This window comes from Alligator mississippiensis, chromosome 7 (genome assembly GCF_030867095.1).
Source record: "Alligator mississippiensis isolate rAllMis1 chromosome 7, rAllMis1, whole genome shotgun sequence".
Taxonomy (NCBI): Eukaryota; Metazoa; Chordata; order Crocodylia; family Alligatoridae; genus Alligator; species Alligator mississippiensis.
In genome coordinates, this window is record NC_081830.1 from 10,815,946 (window position 1) to 10,839,999 (window position 24,054).

At 56.1% G+C, this 24,054-nt stretch overlaps 1 protein-coding gene across 2 annotated transcripts; it reads right to left on the reverse strand.

The window, feature by feature from the left end:
• Window positions 1-218: 218 nt before the first annotated feature.
• AEBP1 (AE binding protein 1) lies at window positions 219-20,508 on the reverse strand. Of its 2 annotated transcripts, XM_059730508.1 has the most exons (22): window positions 19,439-20,508; window positions 15,244-15,684; window positions 10,761-10,823; window positions 10,504-10,575; window positions 10,065-10,136; window positions 9,535-9,654; window positions 8,467-8,544; window positions 8,145-8,237; window positions 7,702-7,797; window positions 7,224-7,298; window positions 6,426-6,535; window positions 6,188-6,327; window positions 5,670-5,754; window positions 5,254-5,398; window positions 4,476-4,564; window positions 4,260-4,383; window positions 3,797-3,993; window positions 3,273-3,452; window positions 2,725-3,070; window positions 1,701-1,840; window positions 1,514-1,613; window positions 219-1,258 (listed from the first exon to the last, which is right to left on the reverse strand). In XM_059730508.1, the coding sequence occupies exons 1-22, from the start codon at window positions 19,719-19,721 to the stop codon at window positions 699-701; spliced, it is 3,609 nt and encodes a 1,202-aa protein (XP_059586491.1). In that variant the 5' UTR covers window positions 19,722-20,508; the 3' UTR covers window positions 219-698. The 2 variants fall into 2 exon arrangements, with proteins under 2 accessions (XP_059586491.1, XP_059586492.1); XM_059730509.1 differs by lacking the exon at window positions 10,504-10,575.
• Between the last annotated feature and the right edge of the window lie 3,546 nt (window positions 20,509-24,054).

The following is a 24,054-nucleotide window of genomic DNA, read 5'->3' on the forward strand; positions in this document are numbered from 1 at the left end:
GCCTTCAAGACACATTTGGATGCTTATCTTGCTGGGATCCTATGACCCCAGCTGATTTCCTGCCCCTTGGGCAGGGGCTGGACTCAGTGATCTTCCGAGGTCCCTTCCAGCCCTAATGTCTGAAATCTATGAGACTGGCCGTGCTCCCTGGCAGTCCAGTTTCCTCCCAGGGGTAGCGAGGGGCCCCATTTGGTAGGAGAGAGGACGCAAGCGGCACATAAACAACGTAGCTTGATTTATTTGTATAACAAGACGAGTGGGGAGGACCCCGCGCTGCCCCTGCCTCCCGGGCCCTGCCCCGCAGAGGGGGCCAGCTCTGCTAATGCAGCCCCCACTCCCACCCCTGCGCAGGCAGCCTCATGGCTCATTGGACTGAGCCCGGAACAGGTGGAGGGGAGAAGGGGGCCCCAGCCTGCTTCACCCATGGGAGGTGGGGGGTGCCTGGTCTCTAGGACCGGGAGATCACATTGGTCGAAGCCCAGTGGGGGGAGCTCCCCAGCTCCCCAGGTTTGATCCCATATGCCTAGAAAGCAGCGTGGTGAGAGGGGGCTGCTGTGGGCGATACATCTCTAGGAGGGCTCTACAAGCAAACAACAGTGCCAGCAGCTGAGAAGGTGGCAGCCAGGGAGAGCCAGGGCTGGCTGCCTGCATCTGTGATGGGCTTTTCAGCAGTGGCGTGAGAAGCTTCCCCCTGCACCCTAATCGCCAAAGTTGACGGTGTAGGTCTCAGCGGTGGTGAGGGGTTGCGGCGTGCCTGTGCCTGCCTCCCAGGCTTTGGCCTCAGTCTCCAGCTCTGTTACCACTTCTGTCATTGTCTCTGTGTAGGTCTCCATCTCCCATGTGGCAGCTGTGGGTGGCTCCTGGCTCCAGGGAGCAAAGGTGGTGCTGCTGAAGGGAATCGGCAGTACCGTGGTGGCTGGGGGCGGCTCGGTGGGGGCAGCTGTGGTGGCATTGAGCCGGCGGTTCCGCATCTGTTGCCGGAGCCGCATGCGGTGCCGCAGCCGCAGCCGCATCCGCATGTGCTCTCGTGGTGTCATGGGCTGCCCAGGCATGATGCGCCGGATGGGCCGGTTCCCGTTCATGGCCATGATCTCACGGATGCGCTTCCAGTTGGAACGTGCCAACACAAAGTTGCACTGCGTGGCCCCGATGTCGTAGTACACGCTGCAGGTCTTGGTGCTTGGGTTGTAGCCCTCAGCCCGGGCCAGGACACGGTACTCGCCTGGGTTCAGGATGCGCCAGTAATCCCCACCAGCGGCTGGAGGGACATGGGAGGTCGGGGGTGGGCCTCAGGAGGGGGAGAGGGCCCATGGAGACTTCCCCAATTCACCCCACTGTTGTGTCTTGGCCTGTACAGGGGGCTTTGCCCTCTCCCTAGGACGGGACCCTTCCCACCATGGGCACCACAGGGCATGAGTCCAGGGGCCCCACTGCTAGGTAGGAGAGGGTCCAGAGCTGAGTGGGGGGGAGGGGCGAGGTAGGGCCCCTGACAGCACCCAGGCCTGGACCCTACCTGTCTTCATGTGATGTTTGATGCCTCCCACAACGATGGTGGCGTTGGCAATGGGGTCACCCTGCTGGTCTGTCACTACTCCCTTGATGCCACGATGCACCTGCCGGGGGAAGCAGCATGAGCCTGGGGATGTGACCCTCCATTGTACACCCCCACCACCCTTGGCCCATGCTGGGCCAGGCCTTACCTGCTCCATGAAGGTGAGCAGTGACTCCTTGTTGTTCTCCCACTCCTGCTGCAGCTCACTCTCATGGGGGAACTTGTCGCAGCCCAGGTAGATGGAGAGCTCCAGGCAGTTGGTGTGCAGATAGCTGAAATCGTTCATGCCTGCAGGAGCAGAGATGCTGGGGTCGGGGGGCTACCTTTGAGTCAGCTGGTGGGGATTGTGCCCCTGGAGTGGGCTCCCCTGCCTGGCAACCAGCACCCTCCTGCTCCAGATGGCTGGGTCATGGGTATGTAGCCAGGAGAATCATGGAGAGGTGGGGCTGCAAGGGATCTCCAGAGGTCACATGTAGTCCAACTCCCTGCCTGAGGCAGGATCATTCCTGTCCAAACCATCCCAGACATATCCATCATCTAAACTCTTTGTAAAACTACTGTCAACCCTGAAAAAACACCAGACATCTCACCCAACCCTGCCATAGGGAAAGCAGGGGGACCACTGTGGACTACATCTTGCTGCTGTAAACGTTGTTAATATATGCTCAAGAGATTCCAGAGGGAGGCTGTCTCCTGCTACCGAGGAAGGCAAACCTTCCCCACAAGTCTGTGCCAAGCTGACCAGGGGGATCAAATTCCTTCCTGATCCCCAGTGCAGCATCGGGCTGACCATGAGTAGAGGGGCAAGACCCTCTAGCCAGGACCCTCCAGCTTGAAGTCTCAGCAGGAGCACAAACACAGCCTGGTCACCATCCTCAGCCTGGGCTGCAGCCAACACCCAGTGCACCCAGAAGCTGATGGTGATGGGAGGCAAGGATGAGAATGCAGGGGGTTGGGGAAAGGACAGTCCCCCAGAACTGCTCAGGCCACATCAAGGAGCCCAGCACTGCCCTGGGGCTGCAGGCCCATCTGTCAGTGCTCTCTGGGAGTAGGGCAGGCAGCTAAAGCCCAGAGGCTCCATTCCCCACTGCCATTTGTGGCTTGGGGAACACTGTCTATGCATTATTCCTGGCACTACCCACTTGTCACTCTCCACCCCACCCCACACTCACTGCCAGTCCTGGGATGCCACTTGGCACCACTGACGATGCCCATGCCATTGGTCATGTCCTGGGTGTGGCAGCCCCCACGGAAGGTCTCGGTCATGGTGAGGTGAGCTGAGGCGTAGGAGATGGCAAGCCAGCGGAAGATAGCGTGGTCAGGCGTTTCTGTGGCCTCCAAGTTCTCCTCCTCATAGTCGTCATCAGGTGGGCGGGCAGGCACCGCTGCGTTCTCCGAAGCGGGTCGTGCCATGTCGTAGGGGTATGACACCAGCTTCTCCCCACCATGGAGGTTGGCCCCCAGCACAAAGGGGATCTTGTCCATCCAGGCCAGGATGGCACGGATCTCCACTGCCACCTGGGGAGACAGGCATGGAACTGGGGGCTGAGATCATGTCCAAGTGCACAGTGCCCCTCCAGAGCCCACACCTCTGCTCACCTCACAGCCACAATCAGACCCTACCAGGTTCCCAGGAATGTTCCCACTTTCCCACTCTCCTGGGATTTCTAGCAGCCCCACCCATAGCAGAGCCCTGTGCTGTACCCCAGGGCTCACTCACGTGGGCATCCTCAGCCAGGTAGTGCTCAGGGATGGGGATGTGGTGGTTGGAGAACTTGTGGGGCACCAGCTTCCTCTCCTCAGCTGCCCACAGCGCTGTGTTGAGGTCGGGGAAGTTCTCAAAGAGGTCATAGCCTTCCTCACTCCAGAGGCCCAGTGCCCAGTTTCCCAGCTCTGAGCCCTGTGGGGAGAATGGGTGCTACTGGGTCAGTGGCACATGCTGGCACAGTCCCCAATGTCTCCATACTCTCCCCATATTCCCTTGCTCCAAGCCACCCAGACCCCACAGCCTGGCCACCCATGGACCCACCAATCAATTCAGCCACCATGGGGCTTTCTATTCCTAGCAGATCAGAGCCTGCCAGGACCCTCCTTTGGCCCTGGCTGCCTGCAAGACCCCGATGAACTCCCTTGCCCTGGAGAACAACCCTCAACAGCTGCCAGCAGGCCCCACCCCACATGCCTGATTGCTGGGATGGCCCCATCCCCATGGCAGCCCCAGGCCAGCAGCTTGAGGGTCATTACCGCTTGGCTGGCAATCTCATAGCCATCAGGGTTGAGGGAGGGCACGAGATGGATGCGAGTCTCAGACACCAGGTTGCGCACACGAGGGTTCCCGTCCTTGTACTCCTTGCACAGGAACTGCATCAGCAGCAGCAGCAGCTCCCGCCCCAGCACTTCATTGCCATGGATGCCCGCTGTGTAGCGGAACTCGGGCTCCCCTGAAAGTGGAGACACAAGGGCAGCCATGGGTACCTGCCCCTGGCCCTGCCCCTGCCAAGACTCTAGGAGGTTCAGGGGCTGCCCTAGAGAGCCTGGTGCACTGGGACCCCCAAAAGCTGGGCACAGGGGTCAGGGATATGCTTTGGGTGGGGGTCCCTGCACTGCCCTGAACTACATGCTAGGCATTGGGCACCTTGGGGTGCTTCTCCCCATCACTGTGGTGCCAGGGACAGTGCTGGCCCCAGCCCCAGCACCGCCTGCTCACCGAGCTCATGTTCCCCGGGGTTGTCAGAGATCTCCATGGCGTAGATCTTCAGGCCTCGGGAGCTCTTGCCAATGTTGTAGATGCGCGTGATGGTGGGGCACTCTTCATTCACCACCTTCATGAGCTGCAGCGGGGGAACGGAGTGGGGGTCACCCAGGCTGACTGGGGAGAGGTTGTGGCGGGGCGGGGAAAGACCACGCTGTAACCTGGGCTCACCTGCCTCATGTCCTTGTAGCTGTGGTGGCGGAAGTCCAGGTTGTCAGTGGAGGTCACCTCATTCTGCTGGGTGTAGTAGGTGCTGATGGCTGGGGTGGGGCAGAGATCAGACATGCCTGGCTACAGGCCCTGGCCTCCCTTTACCCAAGCCCTGGTGCCCACCCTTGGCCAGTGCCCCTCACTCCCTGCAGCCCAGCCAGTGCCCCCACTTCTTTCCTGGCATGGCCCAGTCTCCTCCTTTCTCTTTGCCCAGGGAGGAGCTGAGTTTGTCTCCCCTCTCTTAGACCCTCCAGGCCCTGAAAGTTGAGAGCCAAAGACAGCAAGGGCATTGGGCCATCTCCCATCTCCCCTGCCCACTCATACCAGGATACGTGGCATGAGCAGGGACTTTCAGCCAGTCTGGGGCATTGCCAGCTACATCCTTGCATGGGTACTGGACTGGGGATACCCAGCTGATGCCATCTGGTCCTGGCATTGGCAGTGGAGGACCCCACCAAAACCCTGACTCAGATCTCTTCCTGAGCTGGTGCCTGCCGGTGAGGTCAGATTGGCACACTGCCAAGGAGTCTGTCTTGGAACCTACAGGCCATGCCAGCCCCAGCTGCCAACTGGGCACCTCTGTCCTCCCTGTGGGTCCAGCCACCCTCCTGCAGCTCCTTGCCCCCAGGCTTGGGTCATTGCTGCCTAGGGCCCTTTGCTGCAGGGTGTAGAGTAAAACCAGCCAGGCCTGTTCAAAGCTGCAGGAGTGGGCAGGGGACTGGACTCTGTGGTCTCTTACTGGAGAGGGGGCAGCCTAGCACCTCCAGCCGCATGCACAGGCTCCCATTCCAGGTCTGGGGGTACACACGGATGAAGCGTGCCACCATGGGCTCCGGGAACTCGGTCAACACTGGTGTGTCCTTGTCCACATTGCCATGGAACAACTGCAGGAGAGACATGGGACCTCACCAATGGCACTGGGACACATGGGGCCAGGCTGGGAGCAGGCAGAGGCCAGGCTAGATCTCATTATCACTCTGCCAGTGCCCCCAAGCATGACTCACAGCCCCCATTCCCCAGCTACGGGATCCCCTCACCTCTGTCCCAATCCCTGTGCCAACCCTGAACTTGGGCCTCAAACACAGGCCCAATGACTCCCAGTCAGCCCACGGAAGTCTCCCAGGCTGGAGGGAAGCCAGGTGGCTGTGCACGTACCATCTCCTCATAGCCATTGGTGTACATCACCCAGTTCTGGCTGTCGTTGCTGAAGCCCACGTAGAAGGTGGTGACAAAGTCGTCGCTGTGGAGACAGGCTGTGTTGGGCACTGGGGGGCTGGAGCATGGATGAGTGGCTGGGTAGAGCAGGGGGCTCTACTAGTCACCCTGCAGACATATGCCCTGGCCCCCCGTGTGTGTGGGGGTTAGAAGAGTTTCACCCATGTCTCCAAGCACAGGCACTAGGAACCATAGGGGATCTGAATCAGCCTCCCATCCACATGCCACAGGGATGCAGCTGTCTTCCCCCAGGGCGGTAACCCCATCCCTACCCCAGTTTATGGCCCAAATGTCCCATATTGGGAAGCCTCAACTCCCTTGGTCCTGAGGGACTGGGGATGTGCATGCTGGACCAGATCCCACACTGTGGTCCAGGCCATGTGTAGGGGATATGGGGATCCCTCCTCCCTGCTCCAGCTCCATCCCAAGTTCACACTTCAACCCCGCCCCATACACACTGGATGAGGGAATCCCGGCCCTGTGTGATGACTCCAGTGAACTTGGTGGTTCTCCTGGTGTCCACCTCAATCCAGTGCATGCGGCTGTCATCCTCTGCGCACCAGGCCCCATCAAAGAAGTCATCCTCGTTGGCACCGGCCTGGGGGCAGCAGAGGGGAGAGGGCAGCTTCAGCTCACAGGTGGGAGAGATGCCTCCCTCACAGCTCAAGGTGGGGCAGGGAAGGGTGGTTCTGCTACCTGCATGTTGAGCCGCCCACGCTGGGCACTCAGGCCGTGACGCAGCATGGATGAGGCCAGCATCTGGTCGTCCTCAATGCGGTGGGACTCCAGCCCAATGGGGGGACATTCTGGGGGCAGAGGAGAGCACAGCCCCTTGTCACCAGGTGTACAGGACCAGAGGGACCCAGCTGAGCCCAGGGAGGCGGAGTTGGGGGGGGCATGTGTGATGCCAGAGTATGGGGGCCAGCTGGGCTGTAAAGGCTCTTTTCCCAGGGCTTGGGTCCCCCTGCAGCTAGTTCCTGCCTCCTCCCCCACTGCTGGCTTCTGACCCACAGCCCCAGTTCCAGCCATGCTTGTCCCAGTACTGCCCCTTGCAGGTCCTAATTCCCTGGCTATGCTGGTTCCAGTTTGACCCCTGAGTGGTCCCAGTTTCCCAGCCACACTGGGCCCAGTAACCCAGCTATACTGATCCCAGTCACCACACCCCCTACTGGGGTGGGAGTAGTTTCAAGCGTATCTAATTACACACTCAAGAGCTGTCCAGGTCCCACTGATTCAGTGCCACAGCATGGAGGAAGCATGGAGCTCTTACCCGTGCTCTGCCTGCCTTCCCTCCCTGGTCCACAGATTCAGGGCACCTCCACTCCTGGATACACCCATGCCATTCCCTTGAGCCCATGCCCTCTCCTCATGCTCCCTGATAGGAGAGCCCATGCCCTCTGATAGGAGAGTGGCAAAGTCAGAGCTTGGGTCTCACATCCACCCTGGCCCAACTCTCTGCCCAGCCCTCACCTTCACCTTTGAGGGGCAACTCACTTGTCTTCTCCTCTGGGGGGGTCCATTCATCCTCATCTGTCTCCCACTTTTTCCCTCCTGTCTTCTTTGGTTTCCCTGTGTACAGTGACAGAGAGGGAAGGTGAGGTGAGGAGAGGGATCCCACAGGGAGGGCAGGGAGCAAAGTGCCCCATGCCCCTGAGCAGTGGGGATGGGAAAGGGCAGATGAAGGGGCCAGGGTCTCACCCTCTGAACCCTCAGGGGGCTGAGCTCTGGTGGGCTGGCAGAACCAGGCAGGGGAGGGCTTCACAGGGGAGCCGAGGTCTTGACCAAGGGCTTCAAAGTAAGCTGGGAGGGCACCTGGCTTAGGTGGCCAAGTCAGAGCTCAGTCTCTGCAAGGCATTCTGAGTACAATCGCCCTCCTGCAGCTGGGACCTGGCAGAGTAACGGGTGTGGGTGGCTGGTAGGGGCAGGGTCTGGTTCTGGGCCCAATCCAGAGGGGCAGGAGCTCGGTGCACACCTCTGCGGTCCTTGGTCTTGTCCTCAGTCCACTTGTCCTCACCGGTGTCCACCTCCTCCTCCTCCTCCTTGCTGCTGCTGCCCTTCTTGGGCTTCCCTGGGGTGGGAGGGATAGAGCAGGGTGAGTTGGGACCGTCTGGTGCCAGGTTCAACTGCCGGAGAGGCTCCCTCTTTTGTGTCTCGGGGGATGTTTGTGTAGTTGCGGGGCTGGAGCCCAGGCTGAGGGCAGCCACCATGTGTGACTGGCAGTGCCCTAGCCAGAGCCAGTGGCTCAGATGTCTCCATCTGTCCTCCCTACCCCGTGGCTTACCCCAAGTAAGTCACACCTGGGTCTAGCTCCTTAAGTCTGCCTAGCCCCATCTCCCCCATTTATGGTGCCCCCGCAGTGTGCCAGCTCCTCCTTGGTGTCTGAAACCTTGCCCCGCGACATCCAGCTCTCCTTACGTGGCTTGAGTTTCTCCTCATCTGTCTCCATCTCATCCTCATCCTCCTTGCCAGGGTATTTCTTGGGCTTTGGTGGGAGTGGGCCGTACTCCACTGCAGGGGGAGAAGAACCAGTTGGGGTCCAGTGCCCTTGCACCCACTTTGTCCCCAGGGGATCCCCACCCTAACTGAAAGCACTATAGGGCAGCCAGGCAGGCTCAGATGGGTGCTGGATGTCCCCCACTCAGGACAGCACATTGTTGCTTCTGTGGGGAAGGGAGCATCCGGGACCCCTGCATTGACTGAGCCAGGCCTGTCATGCTCCACAGCAGCTGATACCCACTGTCATCATAGTCTGGCCGCTCTAGCCCCTCCTCATAGTCCGTCTCCGCAGGTGGCGTGGGTGGCTCCACTGGCTTCCCTGCAGAGCAAGAGGGGACAGATTGGTGGGCTCAGGGAGGGAGGCAGCTGCTCCATGGGTGAACTGGTGTCCCAAGCAAACAGTTCAGGCTGGGATAAGAGAGCCCCAGGGTCAGGCTGTGGCCAGCAGCCCCATCAGGGAACCTCCCACAGTCCCACTAGAGCCCTGCCCTACCCACCAGGGTGGCACCTGCCTCACTATGCCATGGACAGGCCGGGAGAGAAGCCATCTCTGCATCCTTATGTGTCCCCTTTCCTTATCCATCCATCCATCCAGCAATGCCCACCATCTACCCCTACACACATTCATCTATCTATCATCCATGCCTATACTTTCCTCTTTTCATCCACGCATGCATTCCCACACCCACATCTATCTATCTATCTATCTATCTATCTATCTATCTATCTATCTATCTATCTATCTATCTATCTATCTATCTATCTATCCCCTAGACTTTACCTGTCCATTCACCCACTCCCATTCACACCTATATATCCATCGTCTCTATCCATCTGTCAGTCCCCAGACCCACCACTTTATCAACCCTCATCCATTTCTATACATCTCCTCTGACCATCCATCTGTCCCTCTGTCCCCACTGACACCCACCATCTATCCACCTCTATACACATCAGTCTACCTAGGCATCATTTACCCATCTACACCTGCTCTCAACCACTCACCGATCTTATCTATGGCATTACGGAGCATGAAGTGCCACAGCGCTGGGGGCCCTGCGGCCACTTCGGGAACATACATGCCTCCTCTCTCTCCTGGTCCCAGCACCTGAGGGCTGCTCCAAATACCCCTTTGGCTCTAAAGCAGAGGCCTTGTAGGAGCAAGGCTAGCCACTGTGCAAGGGCACTCTGCTATGACATCCCTCAGAGACTAGGATCCAAGCAGCATGGCACAGGACTCTCTGCCCTGCACCCCCTTGGCCTCACAGCCTGCTTCCCTCAGCCCTACCCTTCTCTCCTGTCCACGTACTTGGCTTTGGCTCCACCTCTGGCTCTGGCTCTGGCTCTGGCTCTGGCTCTGGCCAGATCCTTTCGGTTTTCTTCCTGCTGGGTGGCTTCTTGGGTTTCTGATGGCGCCGCCGGTACTCGACTGACGGGGAGGAATATCAGGTTGTCACTGCCAGAGGCTGGGAGCTGACATAGCCGGGGCGCAGCAGGGTGGGGATATTCTCTTGGGGTTGGTGGCAGGGAATGACTGGAGGGGACTGGGTGGGTGGAAAGGGCTGGAGAGAGGAACACTTGGCAATGGCAGCAGCACTCTTGGGGGAGTTCAAATTGGCCGAGTCTGTCAGCAAGAGCCACAGAGGCAGGGGGCTCTCAGCATGAGGGGGGTGCCTCCCCACAGCCCAGACCACGGGACCCCCAAGGAGTCATCCCCATACCCCAGGCAACACATGACGCCTGGGACCAGGGCCAGGGAATGAGCTGGGAGCCAAGGGAAGCAGGGGCCTCCTTGGCATGGGGTATGGGTGTCCCCCCATAGGCAGGGAAGCCCCGTACAGTCCTCGTAATCCTCCTGCTCAATCTGATCATTGTAGTCCAGTGTGGGTGCTTCTGTCTCCTCTGGTACCTCTGTTGGGAGAGAAACAGTGTCATGCCCTCTACCCTACATGGGCACCAGCCTCCAGCTCCACATGGGATCAGGGCTGCCTGGGCTGCTCTGTGTTAAGTTAGGCTTGGAGCAAAGCAGCGGGCAAGTGAGGGCAGCACATTTGTCACTGCAGACAGACAGACAGACAGACAGACAGCAGGATCTCTGCTTGGCTGCTGTCACCATCCAAGCTGCATGGAGAGCATCCCTGGGCTGGGGAGGTCCCAGGGATGAGGGCTCCAGGGACTAATGGTCCACAGGGATGCAGGCAAAGGGAAGAGAACAGGGCACCAGGGGACTAGAAAGCATGCAGCCAACTTGGGCCCCCTGCAGCCAGCGTGTGCTCACCGGGGTAGGGCTCTGGCTTCCAGTCCTCGTGGTCGGGTTCCCATGGCTCAGTTGGAGGCTCCCCATAGTCATCTAGGGACAGAAGCTGGAAGCTAGGAGGGGCCCCCAAAGCCATGCTGCTGCCCACCACACAAGGCCCCTGCACTCCCCCATGCATTGCCTTGCCCTGCCAGCTCCCAGCAGTCTCAGCTGTGCCCATGCTGTGGTGCTCTGGCCCCTTTGCAACTAGAAAGGTGGGGCAGTGCCAGAGCTCTTACCCCAGTGGCCTCCAGGCTCTTGCTCCCTGCCAGGTGGCTCGGTCGGCTCCTCCGGGAATTCATCTAGAAGACAAGGCCAGAGTTCAGGGTGCTGGGGCTGAGGTAAGGGAGCCTGTGCCCAGGATGCAAAGCAGGGGCAGGCAGGCAGGGGCCATGTTGGGGCTGCCACAAGGACAGTGTCACCAGATTCTGCAAGGATTTGTGCTGCTGCAGAGTATGGCTGCGGGTGCTCCCTGGAGAGAGACATATGGCCTTTATGGGGAGTGGGGGGAGTCAGCACCAAGGGTTGACTGGCATCCGGCAAACAGGAGGCAAATGGCATCTCCAGACATTTGCAGGGCTCAGGGCCAGCAGCACAGAGGGGTCAGTACCAGTACCCAGTGGGCAGAGAGAAGGGACTCTCATGCCACCCTCTTCTGTCACTCTAGCCATGGTTGCTCTCTCTCTCATGATGGAAGGAGTCTTGGCCACCGACCTACTTCCCCCAGACCACCCAGCTGTCTGGGACAGGTACTGTGTTACTGAGGCTGCCTGCTAGGTACTGCACAGCTGAGACCTATACTGTATTGTGTTTAGGACCTGGGTACTGTTTCTTTAAACAGCTGTGGTGCTCCATGTGTTCTCTGCTTCAGCCTGAGCAGCAGCAGGTATGTAGCTAGGTACTGGGCACAGCCAGGTGGATTTGACCTCCCAGGCCTCATGTTTCTTCTTCACATCGGATAAAGGGAAAAGACACAAAACAGTGATAGGGCTAGGAGCCTCATCTGGGAACTGAGGAGATGGAGTATGAAAAGGAAGGGAAATGAACAAGTCAGTGGCTTACTGAGAGGGAAAAAAGTGTTAAAATGTCATGCTATTTGGGTAAAATGGCTGCTTTTGATAGGTCAGCAGAGGGCTGGGTGTTCCTGAAGACATGGGTAATTAATAGTACAACCCATGAAGGAAGGTAGGGAGAGGAATGTGGGCTAACATTTATAACTTGCTGCATCACTGTCTACTGGCTTCTCTTAAACCAACAGGCGTTTGTTGAGATTATGGAAAGTCTACCAGCATCACCTCTCCCCAAAGCCTTTACAATTGGAATCAAAAAGAAAGTGAGATCATTTCCAAAGCAGCGTCTGCAGCGTCTGCAAAACGAACTGAGCTTGGGTAGTTGGGGAATAGTTTCCACCATGCGGCCAGGCTGTGCTGCAAACAAAACCACCCAAAAAGATGCATTGCCAGAAGTTCCTTCACTTCAGATCACTGTGTCAGTAGTGCCAGCTATAAAGTGTTTGCTCTCTTAAGATTGCTTGACAAGGTACCAAAGATGTGGTAACTACCCTGAAAGGTGTCAATGTGCTGAGAGTTTAAAAAGTGTCTGGAAATACTCTCTCATCAGTATACCTCCATTAAGGTATACTTCCTGAGAGACTTGGAAGACTGACAGACAGTCAAGGCAAGTGGAAAGTGGACTGACATGGTAATGCATTGCTAGGTAAGAGAAATGCATAGTGCCCAGCTGTGTGCATCTACACATTAGCTTATAACTGGATGGTCCAAAGAAATAAGCACATATTGCCGCTCTGTAGTTGGACAGACCATCCAACTGATAGGGAATAAAGGCTGTTTTGCTTTCTACCTGGTTTTGTTCACTTCCTGCTGAAGTGAGGCGGGAGAAGCATCCCTAGAAGTTGTGACATACAAGATCCTGGGGGATCCCATGATGCAAGCAGCAGGTGAGCTGGTGGTCAGCTCCACTCCGAGAATGCTCTGAGGCCACCAGTCCTCACTGTGAGAAAGTCTCTGTGAGAATGACTGTTGGTTTGAGAGCCAACCCAGTAGAAAGCAGAGCAAAGAGAGGCACCCACTGCAAATGTGGAGCAAAAGCAGGCCCGTCCCCTCCTGAGGGCAATGCCAGAGGACTCGGGGAATCATCAGCCTGCAGAGGACAACATCAAATCCCTGGAGAAGGCAGTAGCATCTCCACAGCATCTATTCAGAAGCCAATAAGCAAAGAGTAGCATGAGGTTCTTGATAAGTGGATGCAGCAAGATTTAAGCTGGAGCAATAGGATTATGAATGCTTCTTAAAAGAGGTGGCATTGCAAAAAACCCCCTCAGTGCTACTAAAACCATAAAGAAACCATTCCCTCACTGGCATGCTATTTCAGGGGAAGTATCCCATGGGGGTATGCAACCCACCGTGGTCTGAAGTAAGAAGGTCTGAATTAAATGGTTGAGTGCTACAGGTGAAAGAGATATGGCTGGACTAACAGAGGACAAAGTGACTTCAGGCTTCAAAAACATGAACTCTGGCTCAAAGCGAAACATACTCAGGGTCTAAGAAGAGTGAGCTGTTGGCTTTGAGGGTGGTGTGACTACCTAGAGCTATTAGAAAGCAAGGACTGCACTCAAAGAGGGAACATTTTGCAACCTGCATCCAACACCTTTTGCTATAGATCCAAAAAGATGGGCAGAGGTTCAGCATTTAAAGGGCACTGGAATTGCATCCAAAGTTAACTGGAGCAAATGGAGCATTGGCATGGAGTCAGCAGTGAAAACAGGGATTTTTACTACCTCTGGTAACTTCAAGACTAGTGGTAGGGTTGTGGATTAGAAGAGAAGGTGCACAAATACCAGTCATGGTAGATGTTGGTGAAAAACACCTTGAGAAACTCACAGTAATACCATGTGCAGTGCTGAGTGGGGTCTTGGACTAAAAAAAAAAGGGAAAACCATGACTTTCTCAATTACTTTGTTACAAATTGTGGCCATGCTATTGTCAGCCATGGCTTGTACAAGTGACAAGAACAAGCTGAAGATCTCCTGAAGCTACTCAAACCACAAAATGCGTCACCATCACATTTCTGTTTGGGGCTGGTTAGCTATTACCAGAAGTGCTTGACTAACACAGTGACAAAGTCAGCATCCTGTAAATGAGCTGTTATGTTTGTGTTGGTCAACCATAGCTTTGGATAAGACCACGAGGCTGCTGCCATCTGAAAGGGCCCTCACACACTACATGCATCTCAGCCTATAAAGATGGTTGGTGATGGACCAGGAGCAGCAATGGTAGAGGTGGTAGATCAGCCTGAAAGACCCAGAGTCTTTGTTCCTGGATTTCTTGCTTCTGCAGAACGGAGCTGGGCTCACAAGGATTGAGAACCTCCACATCTGAGTGAGGAGATGATGTGTTTCACCGCTATCTCCACAGGGAGCAATTTACTCTGGTTAGAGGTCTGCAGCTCCCAAACTAGGGGTCATGACTCCAAACGGGATGCAAGCTATTCTGTGAGCTGTGAGACCAACAGAACCTCACTGCAAGACACAGGACTTGCAGCTGGGGTCACAAGCCTGGCCCCCAGTGGCAAGGTTTGGTAACTGCTCTTATGAAACAGCTGCTAGTTTTAGCTTTTGACCTAGAGATAGAAACAGGCTGTAGTAAGAATGGAGAGATGACCATGATTTTGTGCACTGTTGCAGTACAGTTGACAGGTAGCTTTTGGCAACACCGTGCCAACAACACAACTGCTGAGAGCAACAGAAGCAGTGAGCTTAATTCCTACGTTTCTGCTACAAGACCCCCTGACATGAGGGAGCCACACCAGGAAGTTGCCAACAGGAAAAATCCAGGTCCCGTTCTGTTGCCATGGCTGGCCTACGAGATGTGAGCAGGTATTGAGGATACAGCCTGTGAAGCTGGCAACTACCTCCTGGCCTGGATTAGCAGTGTGCTTCATAGACAAGCCTACAAACTTCACTTCATAAATTTACTGGATACAATAAATCATGGACTTAATATAGACATTGGTTTCATGGCACATTGTAATCTGCTTACCAACTGATAACCCCAGGTAACCTGTCTTACCAGCTACATTCTTCCCCCTTTCCCTCCTACCTTCCTCTCACCTATTGTCTCCCAGGGCCTCTGATCTTCCCTGCCATGCGTTTACATTTTCACAGACTTTTTTTTTCCATACTGGCTTCAATTCTACCAAGGAGAGAACACAAAGAAACTACAAACTCTCTCTGTGCCTGAAGATTGTACCTGAGAGCTTGCAAAGAACATTTTTTCCAACTATTTAGCTGGTCTGATAAAAGATATCACATTTACCTAAAGAACCATGTCTGTATACATATTGGCACTCTTGTCTCTGTAGCTATCCATGGTCTCTTGAACCGAAAGGAAGGAGTCTGGAGCATATAGGAAAGAACCCCTTGTGCAGAGCTGGCAAGTTCCTAGGTGCTAGTTCAGGTATTGGCTTTGCTCCGTCATGCCCAAGGTAGTCTGAGCAGTGCCCCTCTCCTCACCCTGTGTCTGAGGGCCAGCAGGGAGACAGCTGCTGACTGGACCTTCTCAGGGCAAGACTGTCCTGCACAGCGGGAGTCTCGTGCCCCCCTGGGGTGCTGGGGAGGGGGCAGGCTGCGGGTCAAGGCAGGGTGGGTACAAACTATGTGTATGCAGTGATAGGTGATCCAGCTGGTCAGCCAGTGGGGCTTACCTTTGTCCCGTTCCCCATACACCCGGGATCTCTCCTCCTCCTCCTCATATGGTGAGGGGAGCCTGGAGGGCTCGGCCACCCCGTAGTCATCTTCCTCTCTGGCAGGGGGAGGGAACAAGGGATCCTCAGGCTGATAATACCTGTCCTTCTCTTCCTTCTCAGGTTGGACAGGGGGTGTTGCCTCTGGCTTTTTCTTTCCTGATGGCTTTTTGGTGGCTTTGGGAGGCTTCTCCTTGGGTTTTTTGGTGGGCTTGGGAGCTTTCTCTCTGGGCTTCTTGGAGCCCTTAGGAAGTTTCTCCTTGGGTTTCTTGGTGGGTTTGGGCACTTTCTCTTTGTCTTTCTTGGAGCCCTTGGGTGCCTTCTCCTTGGGTTTCTTGGTGGGTTTGGGTGCCTTCTCTTTCTTCCCTTTCTTTGGCTTTTCCTTTACCTTCCCAGGGGTCCCTGTGGAAAAAGAAAGAATCAGGCTCAGGCAGGTCTCCATGGCTAGGCCTCCTGCTTCTTCCCACCAGGGCAGTGAGGCACCCACCATCCCATCCCATCCCATCTCATCTCATTTTCTCTGGTGCCATCTATACCCTTGTGTGGCCCACCGACAGCTCTACCACAGCTCATATAGTCCTCAATGCTCATCTGAGTGGGACATTTCTCCACCCTTTGGCAACAACCCTTGTGCATCTTTAACATCCAGGAGTTTTCTATCACCCAGCCCCACCAGCACCAGGCCACTTGGCTATGAAGGTTTTCCTCCTGGTGGGCTGTGTCACATAGAACCACTGAGAAAAAGTGTTACAGTCTTACAACAATCTTACAGTCTTACAACAGGGCTCCTAGGTGCTCAGGTAGTACAACAGCATGACAATAATGGAGTGTTTTCCCTGAAGTCCCCAGCTCCCAAGTCAGAGGATTACACCAGAATCTCTGTCTACACAGCAGAGGAAAAGAGACATGTCTGGTTCTCTCAGTTGGAAAAGAGACCTTGAACACATGATTCCCCTTCAGTAGGAGTAGCCTAATGTTGGGTTTAACACCATTGGGGTTTATGAGACAATCCCTCTGGCAAGGCCTGGAAGCCTGCCTCATGGCTTCTGAATATGGAGCGGAGCTCCCAGCCCCATCCGCCAAGTCATTTGTCTGGTGAGCCCGGCCTCGGCACATCTGCCAATGGAGGTGTCGCCCATTGTGCCAAGCTATTTTCATGAGCCCTCCTTGGCTTCTTGCTTGTTCCTCGACAGCATGTGGTGAGCGGCTGAAATGCCTACCCTGCTAACTGGAGGAGCTGGGTCACATGGGATCAGCTTGTGCTCCTTAATTGGGTTGGAAGAAAGCTCCATGAATTGGTTTTCTTGGGAGTTCCCACGGTGATAAAGTAGAGATTTGCTTTCTGGTAATGTTTTCCCTTGCCCCTTCCAGGGAGGTTTCTGTAGTGTAGGGAAACCCTCTCTCATCAGGGAGGCAGGATAAAACAGTATGCCCAGCTCTGTTTGGCACCAGCTCTGTTTGGCACCACAGATCTGGCCCCTGTTGGAACTGAGCATGGAGGCTGGCACCCTGGGGCTCCAGAGGGGTGATATTGTTGGGCAAGGGATCTCAAGGGTCATCCAGTTTGATAAGGAGGAGGAAGTGGCTGAGATGAGGAGGAGACAGGTAGAGGGGAAGGAGCAGGGATGGGTTTTTGGTGCTCCCAAATGGAGCGAGAGTGACTTGTTTTCTCAGAGTTCTTGGTTTGAGCAAGGCATGGCATGGAGCATGGCGGCTGCACCAGGTGCAGAACGCTCCAGGAGGTGATGCTATGAAGCCTGCTTTCATCCAGTACCACCTTGGCTTTCCTGCTCCCACCCAGGAGGCTGCAATCCAGGGCTCTGGCACACTCAGGAAAGACAAGAAGCCTGGCTCTGTGACTCAGAGGCCCAGTGGCTGCTGGAAGGAGTGAGGGGGCTGGTGAGTAATGACCCTGTCACCCCATAGCTCCCCTGGTAGCCGCAGCCTCATTCCACAGCAGTGAGCAATGGCCTTCCCACGTCCTGTGGCAAGGGAGCACAGCGGGCTTGGAGCCGGAGCTTGGCAGCAGCATACCCTCTAGGCAGCGAACAGTAAAGCACCCCCAGCCAGGCCCTGCATCCACCTCCATGGCTGGACCTCCATCTCCCTGCTCCCTTGGCATGGGTCCTTGGGCCAAGGCCTTTGCTCGCAGCCATGAGAGCCTGAAACCTCTGGGTTTATGACTTCAGAGTACAAATTCATGGCTGCGTGGGACAGAAGACTGAATGCACCAGAGACAATCTCCCGGCTTCCCTGTGGTGTACCCAGAGCCCTGCACTGCATTGACAAGCATCCGACACTCACTGGGGGCTCCTTCTTGGTGGAGGGAGGCTAGGGGTGCAAAACCTCAACCTGCTTCTCCTTCCCTCGGTGAGCAGAGCCCCCTCCCCGGAGAAGCCTGACTTGTCCCCACATCTCTGGCAGGCCTGTGGGGAGAAGGCGGCAGCCCCCACCTTGGCCCAGAGAAGCAGCCATAGCCCAGCCACAGCGGGGAAGCCTCACTGCTCAGGGTTGGGCCGGGTGCCAAACCGCTCATGGAGGGGCTCCATATGGAAATGCTGACAGGACGGAGGGGGCAGCTGGCTCCCACAGCACGGCTCAGAGAGGCTGTGCTCCTATGGGTTCCTGTGTGTGGCCAGAAACCATGTACAAGCCTCTCCCCTCCAGCACCCCTCTACTGCTGCCCCCTATGTCCCACCATGGCTCCGCCAGCACCCCTTAATCCCCACCCGGAGCCCCCTGATATCCTTCCCTGGGCCCCCCTCAACTCTGTTAGTGCCTCTCAATCCTGGGGCCCAGTCCTAGGTCCCTCTCAGCCCTCGGTGCCCCTCAACCCTGACCCGCAGCCCCTTGCTAGCCCAGCCCCGGACTCCTTGCAATTTCTGCTGAGGCCCTTCGGCTCTGGCCTCACTTGGGCTGCAACACAAAACCATCCCTTTTGGGCTCCCTCTTTCTGTTGTGCCCCTTTCTCCACATCACCCCTCCTCCAAGCCACCCCACCCCATGGCAAAAAGGAGGTAGCAACAGGCAAGTAAGCAACCACAACCTCTCAAACCAGCTAGGGCAATGCCCAGAAGCTCTGGCAGTGCACTGAAGCCTCTAGTGCCACTAAGAGCAGGAGGACTCGGTCTCCTCAGGATGAAAAGTTCAGGGGATTGTCAATAAAGCCCCCACACACCTGCAAACTTTTAACATTTTGGGTTAAAATACCACCACAGTGCCTCCTGGGGGCTGTAGTTCAAGTGGCACCTGGGCCCCATTCTAGCTCTGCCCCTCAGCCAGACTTCATCTCCAGTGATGCTCTGGGGTCATATGACCATCATATCTCATGGCCTCTCCCAGAAGGGACATGGTGGGGCATAATGGGGGATGTAGTCCACACCAAGGGCATGAGCAAGGGATCCTGAGGATCAAAACATTTTGAGGTTTTCCAGTGGAAACACAAAACTTTCCACTAAATACACCCTCTCCCCACCTCTTTTTTTCCACCAGACCTGGACAGACACAGTTCAAAGTCCTACACGTGCCCCATAAGAGGTATCACACTGAGAATACCCCACAAGCTATAGCAGTGGGCCAGCCTCCAGTTGTTTACAGAATCTAAAGCCACCGAACTGGGCAGACCACTGGGAGGAGATGGGAGAATGCTTGCAGGGTCAGTGAGTGAGAGGTTAGGGGCAGACTGAGGCATGCAAAGGAACTGGAGAGAAACCACACACTTGCTGGGTCAAATGCATGGAGCGGGTGCAAGTGGATGAGGCAGGGATGGGGTCAGAGGCAGGCAGGATACAGATGAAGGAGGGGAGCATAAAGGGGTGGGATGCCGTCATGCCTGCCTCCGTCTGCATCTCAGCTGTCTCTAGGCTGGCGAGGCAGCAGCCATGCACGCTGGGCAGAGCCTGGGTGGGGCAGTGGCCATGTGTGCATACACATGTGTGTGTGTATGCACACACGGCCACCTCCCCCCCTCGGCACTGCCCAGCTGTGTAGACTCCTCTGCATGACCCTGCTTTCTGAGTCCTGACTCTGCTGCCCAGCTCCCTTCCTGCCCACTGCCCTCCCCAGCACCTACCCCGGGGAGCCCTCAGAAGCAATGGCCTGTAGCACCAGGTGGGATTGTGACCCTCTATGCCAAGGTGGCCCTGGCACCACTCACCTCCTTCCACCTTTGTGGGGGTTCTGCTGGCCTTGTCCTTGGCCTTGTCCTTGTCCTTGTCCTTTCCTTCAGGTCTCAGCCTCCCCCCGGCCTCGGGTGGCTCCTCGGGGGGCTGGATATCTGTCTTCTCCTTGCCTTCAGGGGAGAGCTCCTTCAGGAAGCCTTGCAGAAATTCCTCAATCTCGTCATCCGTCAGAACTGTCTGGAGCTGGGCTGGATTAGGCCACAGCAGTGCCAGGAGCAGACAGGGCAATGCCAGGCAGCAGGCTCTAACCAGCCCCATTTCCACCTCACACCCCCCTCACAGGGGTCCCCTAAAGCCGTGACAGGAGCAGTGGAGGTGCCCTGGTCCAGGGGGCTGCTCTCCAGCTCCAGATGGACAGGCTACCCCCTGTGATGGCTCAAGTCCTTGGGCAGTCACAGGGTGCAGGGAGAGCTTGGGGGTCCTGGGCAGCCAGCAGGAAGGCACAGAGCAGCAGTTCGGCGCTGCTGTCAGGCTCCGTGTGGGATGCAGATGCTTCCGGCCTGCGCAGGAGGTGGAGCGGGTGGTGGAATGCACTGTCAGGGCTGGAGGGGGAAGCAGGAGCAAAGCTCAAAGAATGCAGCTCCAGCAAGCAGCCGGGCTTAATTCAGACCAGAAGGCTGTGGTTGGGTTGGCTTTGATGTCAGAGGCAGTCGGCAGAGAGCTGGGAGCCAGCAGGCCCTGCATGAAGCCCCGTGGTTCTGGGGACACTCCTTTGGAGAGGACTGACCCTCTCGATGGACTGGCAATGCCTGTATGGACTGGTCCAATATGCCTAGCTGCTCCTCAGAGTTGAGAGCTGAGCCAGTTGGCCCCTGGCTGACACGTTGGGGTGCTCCCTCGCTGGGCTGTCTCCACGTAGCAGGGCTGGTATGCTATTCCCTTGTGTCTGGGTGGTCACCCCAAAGACTCACTCTGCGCCCAAGCTCTGGCCATCCAGGGGCAAGAGGCTGCCTTGGTCCTGCAGCTGAGTGATGGGCTGGTCCTTGCTTCCCCTCCTCAGTCTCTTCCAGATGTCAGAGCAAAAATGCTGGCAGCTGGAGAAGCTGTCTAGCCTTGCAAAGGAAACCAGGGCCAGCCTCTCCTTCCCCTTTGCAGAAGAGGGTGGATCAGAGGGCAGCCCATTGCTGTAATCCAATCCTGCCCCGGGCTCAGTCACAAGACTCAGCAGAGACTCAGAAGGGCTCCCATGCTGACTGAGGTCTGCCTGAGGGAGCTGGTGAAGGAAAGCAGCCAGGCTACATCCAGGGGAGCAGTACAGGGTCGGCGGGTCCAACGCCTCCTCTTCTACAGCACCCAGAGAAATCCTGGTGCAACCATCTCTCCCTAGTGCAGTGAGCTATCTCAAGCACTCAGGAGAGCGGGGAAGCATGTGTACAGAGACCCAGACCAGCAGCTGGCTGGAAGCCATCACTCTAGCAGACACTGGGCCATGGAGTCATGTGCAGAGGCTGCCAGAGGATAGTGCTAGCACTAGAGGTGGGGAGGGGGCATCTTCTGAGCATGGCCACCCACATGCCAAGCCCAGACACACATATGGGATGCTGCACAGAGATTGTGGCTGGTCTGGAGATCTTGGTCCTTGCCACGAGCAGTGCTCCCAACAGAGCTTCACTGAGTTTGGCATGTGTGAGGACACCTTGTCAGGAGCATCCAAGCATCCAGGCACACTAAGAATGCAGCACAGACTACCCAGGGCAGCCAGCAGGGCAGAGAACTGCTTCTCCCTTTACTGTTGGCTCCATAGCGCCTTTCCTCCATTCTGGGAGCCCAAGAGTCTGCAGCCCCAGCCTTGCCAACCAGCAAGGAGCTGCCTCAAGGCCATGGACTGGCTGGCTGATAACATGGGTCAGGTCAGAATGGGCGTGGAACCATCCCAGCTCCAACCTCCTCAAAGCTTTCGGGAGAGATGGAGTTGCCCCTGACTGGGACTCACAAGTTACTTTTGCTGCAAGCTAGCACCAAGCTGCCCCTCTCTGGCTTCCTCCCTGGCACAGTCGGCCTATGCTCTACAAGCTGGTATCTGGGCAGTGATTTCCAGGCTCTACCTACATGGCATGGCCAGTGACCACAAAAATGGCCATGCTCGGCTGGGATAAGAGGCCTCTCTCCTCACAGACCTTGTGCTCCCCTCCAGTCTTCCGTGTGTGAGCTGAGTCTGTTCCATCCTGCAGCAACCAGCCTGTCTCCCCTGGCACTCCTTCCAAACCCACACTAGGGAGCCGGCGCGCTGTCAGGCACTGTGGTCATTCTGAGGGACACTGGATGCCAGCCTGTGCACACACCACCATTAGCAGCATGACTGGCGGGAGACATAATGACAGCTGGGCAGCCTGGAGGAGATGTGGTTGCCTCGGCTGGCAGGGCATCTGATGTGAGCTCAGCCTGGTCCTTTGCAGCACAGAGCCTCCTGCCTTGACATGAGGATGGTGAGAAGAGCTGCTTCAAGCCAGCAGGACAGGCAGCCCCCCCCCTTTGCCCAGTGGTTAATGCACTAACTGTGCCCTTAGGAACCCTGATCAGCTCTGCCACAGATTCCCCATAAGGCTCCCTGCACTTTAGCTCCTCATCTCTTAACTGAGGGGAAAAAACAGAGGTGCACAGGCCTGCTGCAGTAACGATTGTCTGTGCTAAGCCACACAGCACCCAACGGAGGATAAAGGCCATGTGTCCCTTTCATCCAGGGCCATCCAGAGCTGTTCCTGCAACCACTGACTAATTATGGGCCTTCACTAATGAAGGGGTGCTACAGGGATCTCTAGGCAAGAGACATGGGATCCCTGCAAGGCCATTATTAGTGGTGCTGGGAACTAGAGGGCTTCACCCCAAACCTTGGGTTGTGCAAAGGGAGGGAGATGTGGGCAAAGGGGACAAGTTCATCCCCTTAGAAATGCCCTGGCTGAGACTCTGGCTTCTTTGTGGGTCTTGCCATGGGCCACAAGCACAAAGCAGACACTGTTAGTCTAACCTTTTCAAAGCTGCTGGGCTCTTCCCACCTAGCAGATGGGAGCTGGAAACATGGGGGGACATGATGGGAATTCTTGGGTTTTAAATATGGAAAATCTCTCCCACATGTTTTAAATATGGAAAATCAAGACAGAAAGAGGCCTGAGCCAAGCCATTGCAGGATGAAGGCACTCTGGGGACCTGACACCAAAGCCCCCCAAAATTCAGAGATTGCTCTTCAAGGCACTCTGTTAACAACACAAGAGCTGACTCCTACCCAGCACACGCCCTCTGTAAGCCTTTTCCTGGAAAGCATTAAGCTGAAACCTGGGACATGCCACCTCCACTTGCTGCCCAGATGCCATGCTCCTCACGGCACACTGGTGACTGGAACACCTTGACTGCTCCAGGCCTGGCTGTCAGCTTCTCACTGGCTTTTACATCTTACCTGTCACTTCCATGAGGAAGCCAGTCACTCAGGATTTGGGAGTGGTTCCCATCCCCACCCCGGACCCTGGAATGTGTCTGCTCACCGCGCACAGGTGTCTCGTTTCTTTCCACACCTGCTTTACTCCTGCCATAGGCCTGCGCTCCACTGGGCCTCATATTAGTGATGGACACACCCTGCTCCCTCTTGAGGCTTGGAAAAACCTTGACACCTGGACTTAAATGCTGGAAGCCACCCAACTGTGGTTTCTATGCCTTGAAGAAAAGGGTGAATGGTTCCTTTGGGTTACCAACCCCTTGTGGTCTAGTGCCCCCTGCTGCCCCAGTGCTTCTTCCTGCACACAGGGCAATGCTGGTGCCTTCTGGTTTCCCTTGGTGCCTTGGGTAGATCTGCTTTCCCTCAACCCCTTCTCCCCTCTAAAGGCTGGAGGTGTTTGACGACAGCTGAATCCTCCCTCATGCCCAAAGCAGACTGGCACCTGCTGGTGGGTCCAGTCAATACAGCAAACTTTCCCTCAGCCTCAGCTTCTCCAGTACCAACAGCTTCGGTGGGGGGGGATTCTGGCCTTAGATGCATCCAGGTAAATACACTGCTGTCATTATTGCAGATTTACACTGGTGTAACTGGGCTCAGCTTGCCAGAGAACCAGCAGTGCTTGCCTAGCCTTGGCAATTACAATGCAGTGTGCCTGTGTCCTATCTGCCCCTGCTGTCTCCTCCGCTGGCTTTTCTGGGTGCCTCTTGTTTTCATGCCTTTATTCTCTTAGTTTCCCTATCTGAGGCCTCTCTGTTACACAGACAGGAAACCGAGTCTCCAGGGGGCTAAAAGAGAGAGCCAAGGTCCCACAAGGAGTCTATGGCACACCCAAGAATATAATCAGAGTGTCCCAAGTACCTGGGCCATCTGCTCATGTCATATTATCCTGTGCATCAGCCCACATACACCCCATGCATCACTAAAGGTCAACCCCTGCACCATCAACTCTCACCTGAACAAGAAGAAAACTTACTTGTACTGTAAACTAGCCATTACCATGGCACAGGTTGGAGCAGGAGGGGGCAGACAGATGTGGCAGGCAGCAGCAGGCTTTTCTCTGGGGCACCTGGAAGAACAGAATTGAGTGGTTAGAGCCATGGCTACAAGCACATGGAGTTGGCATGCCCTGCCTCAGGGGGAGTGGCTAGGACTTCAGTGCATTGG

Excerpts from the sequence above, each read along its gene's own strand:
- AEBP1 (XM_059730508.1), bottom strand. The coding sequence starts at position 19,721 with ATGGGGCTGGTTAGAGCCTGCTGCCTGGCATTGCCCTGTCTGCTCCTG. Across the intron at positions 6,328-6,425 it reads GTGGGCGGCTCAACATGCAG|GCCGGTGCCAACGAGGATGA; the intron begins GTAGCAGAACCA and ends TGCTGCCCCCAG. Across the intron at positions 5,399-5,669 it reads CCAATGGCTATGAGGAGATG|TTGTTCCATGGCAATGTGGA; the intron begins GTACGTGCACAG and ends TCTCTCCTGCAG.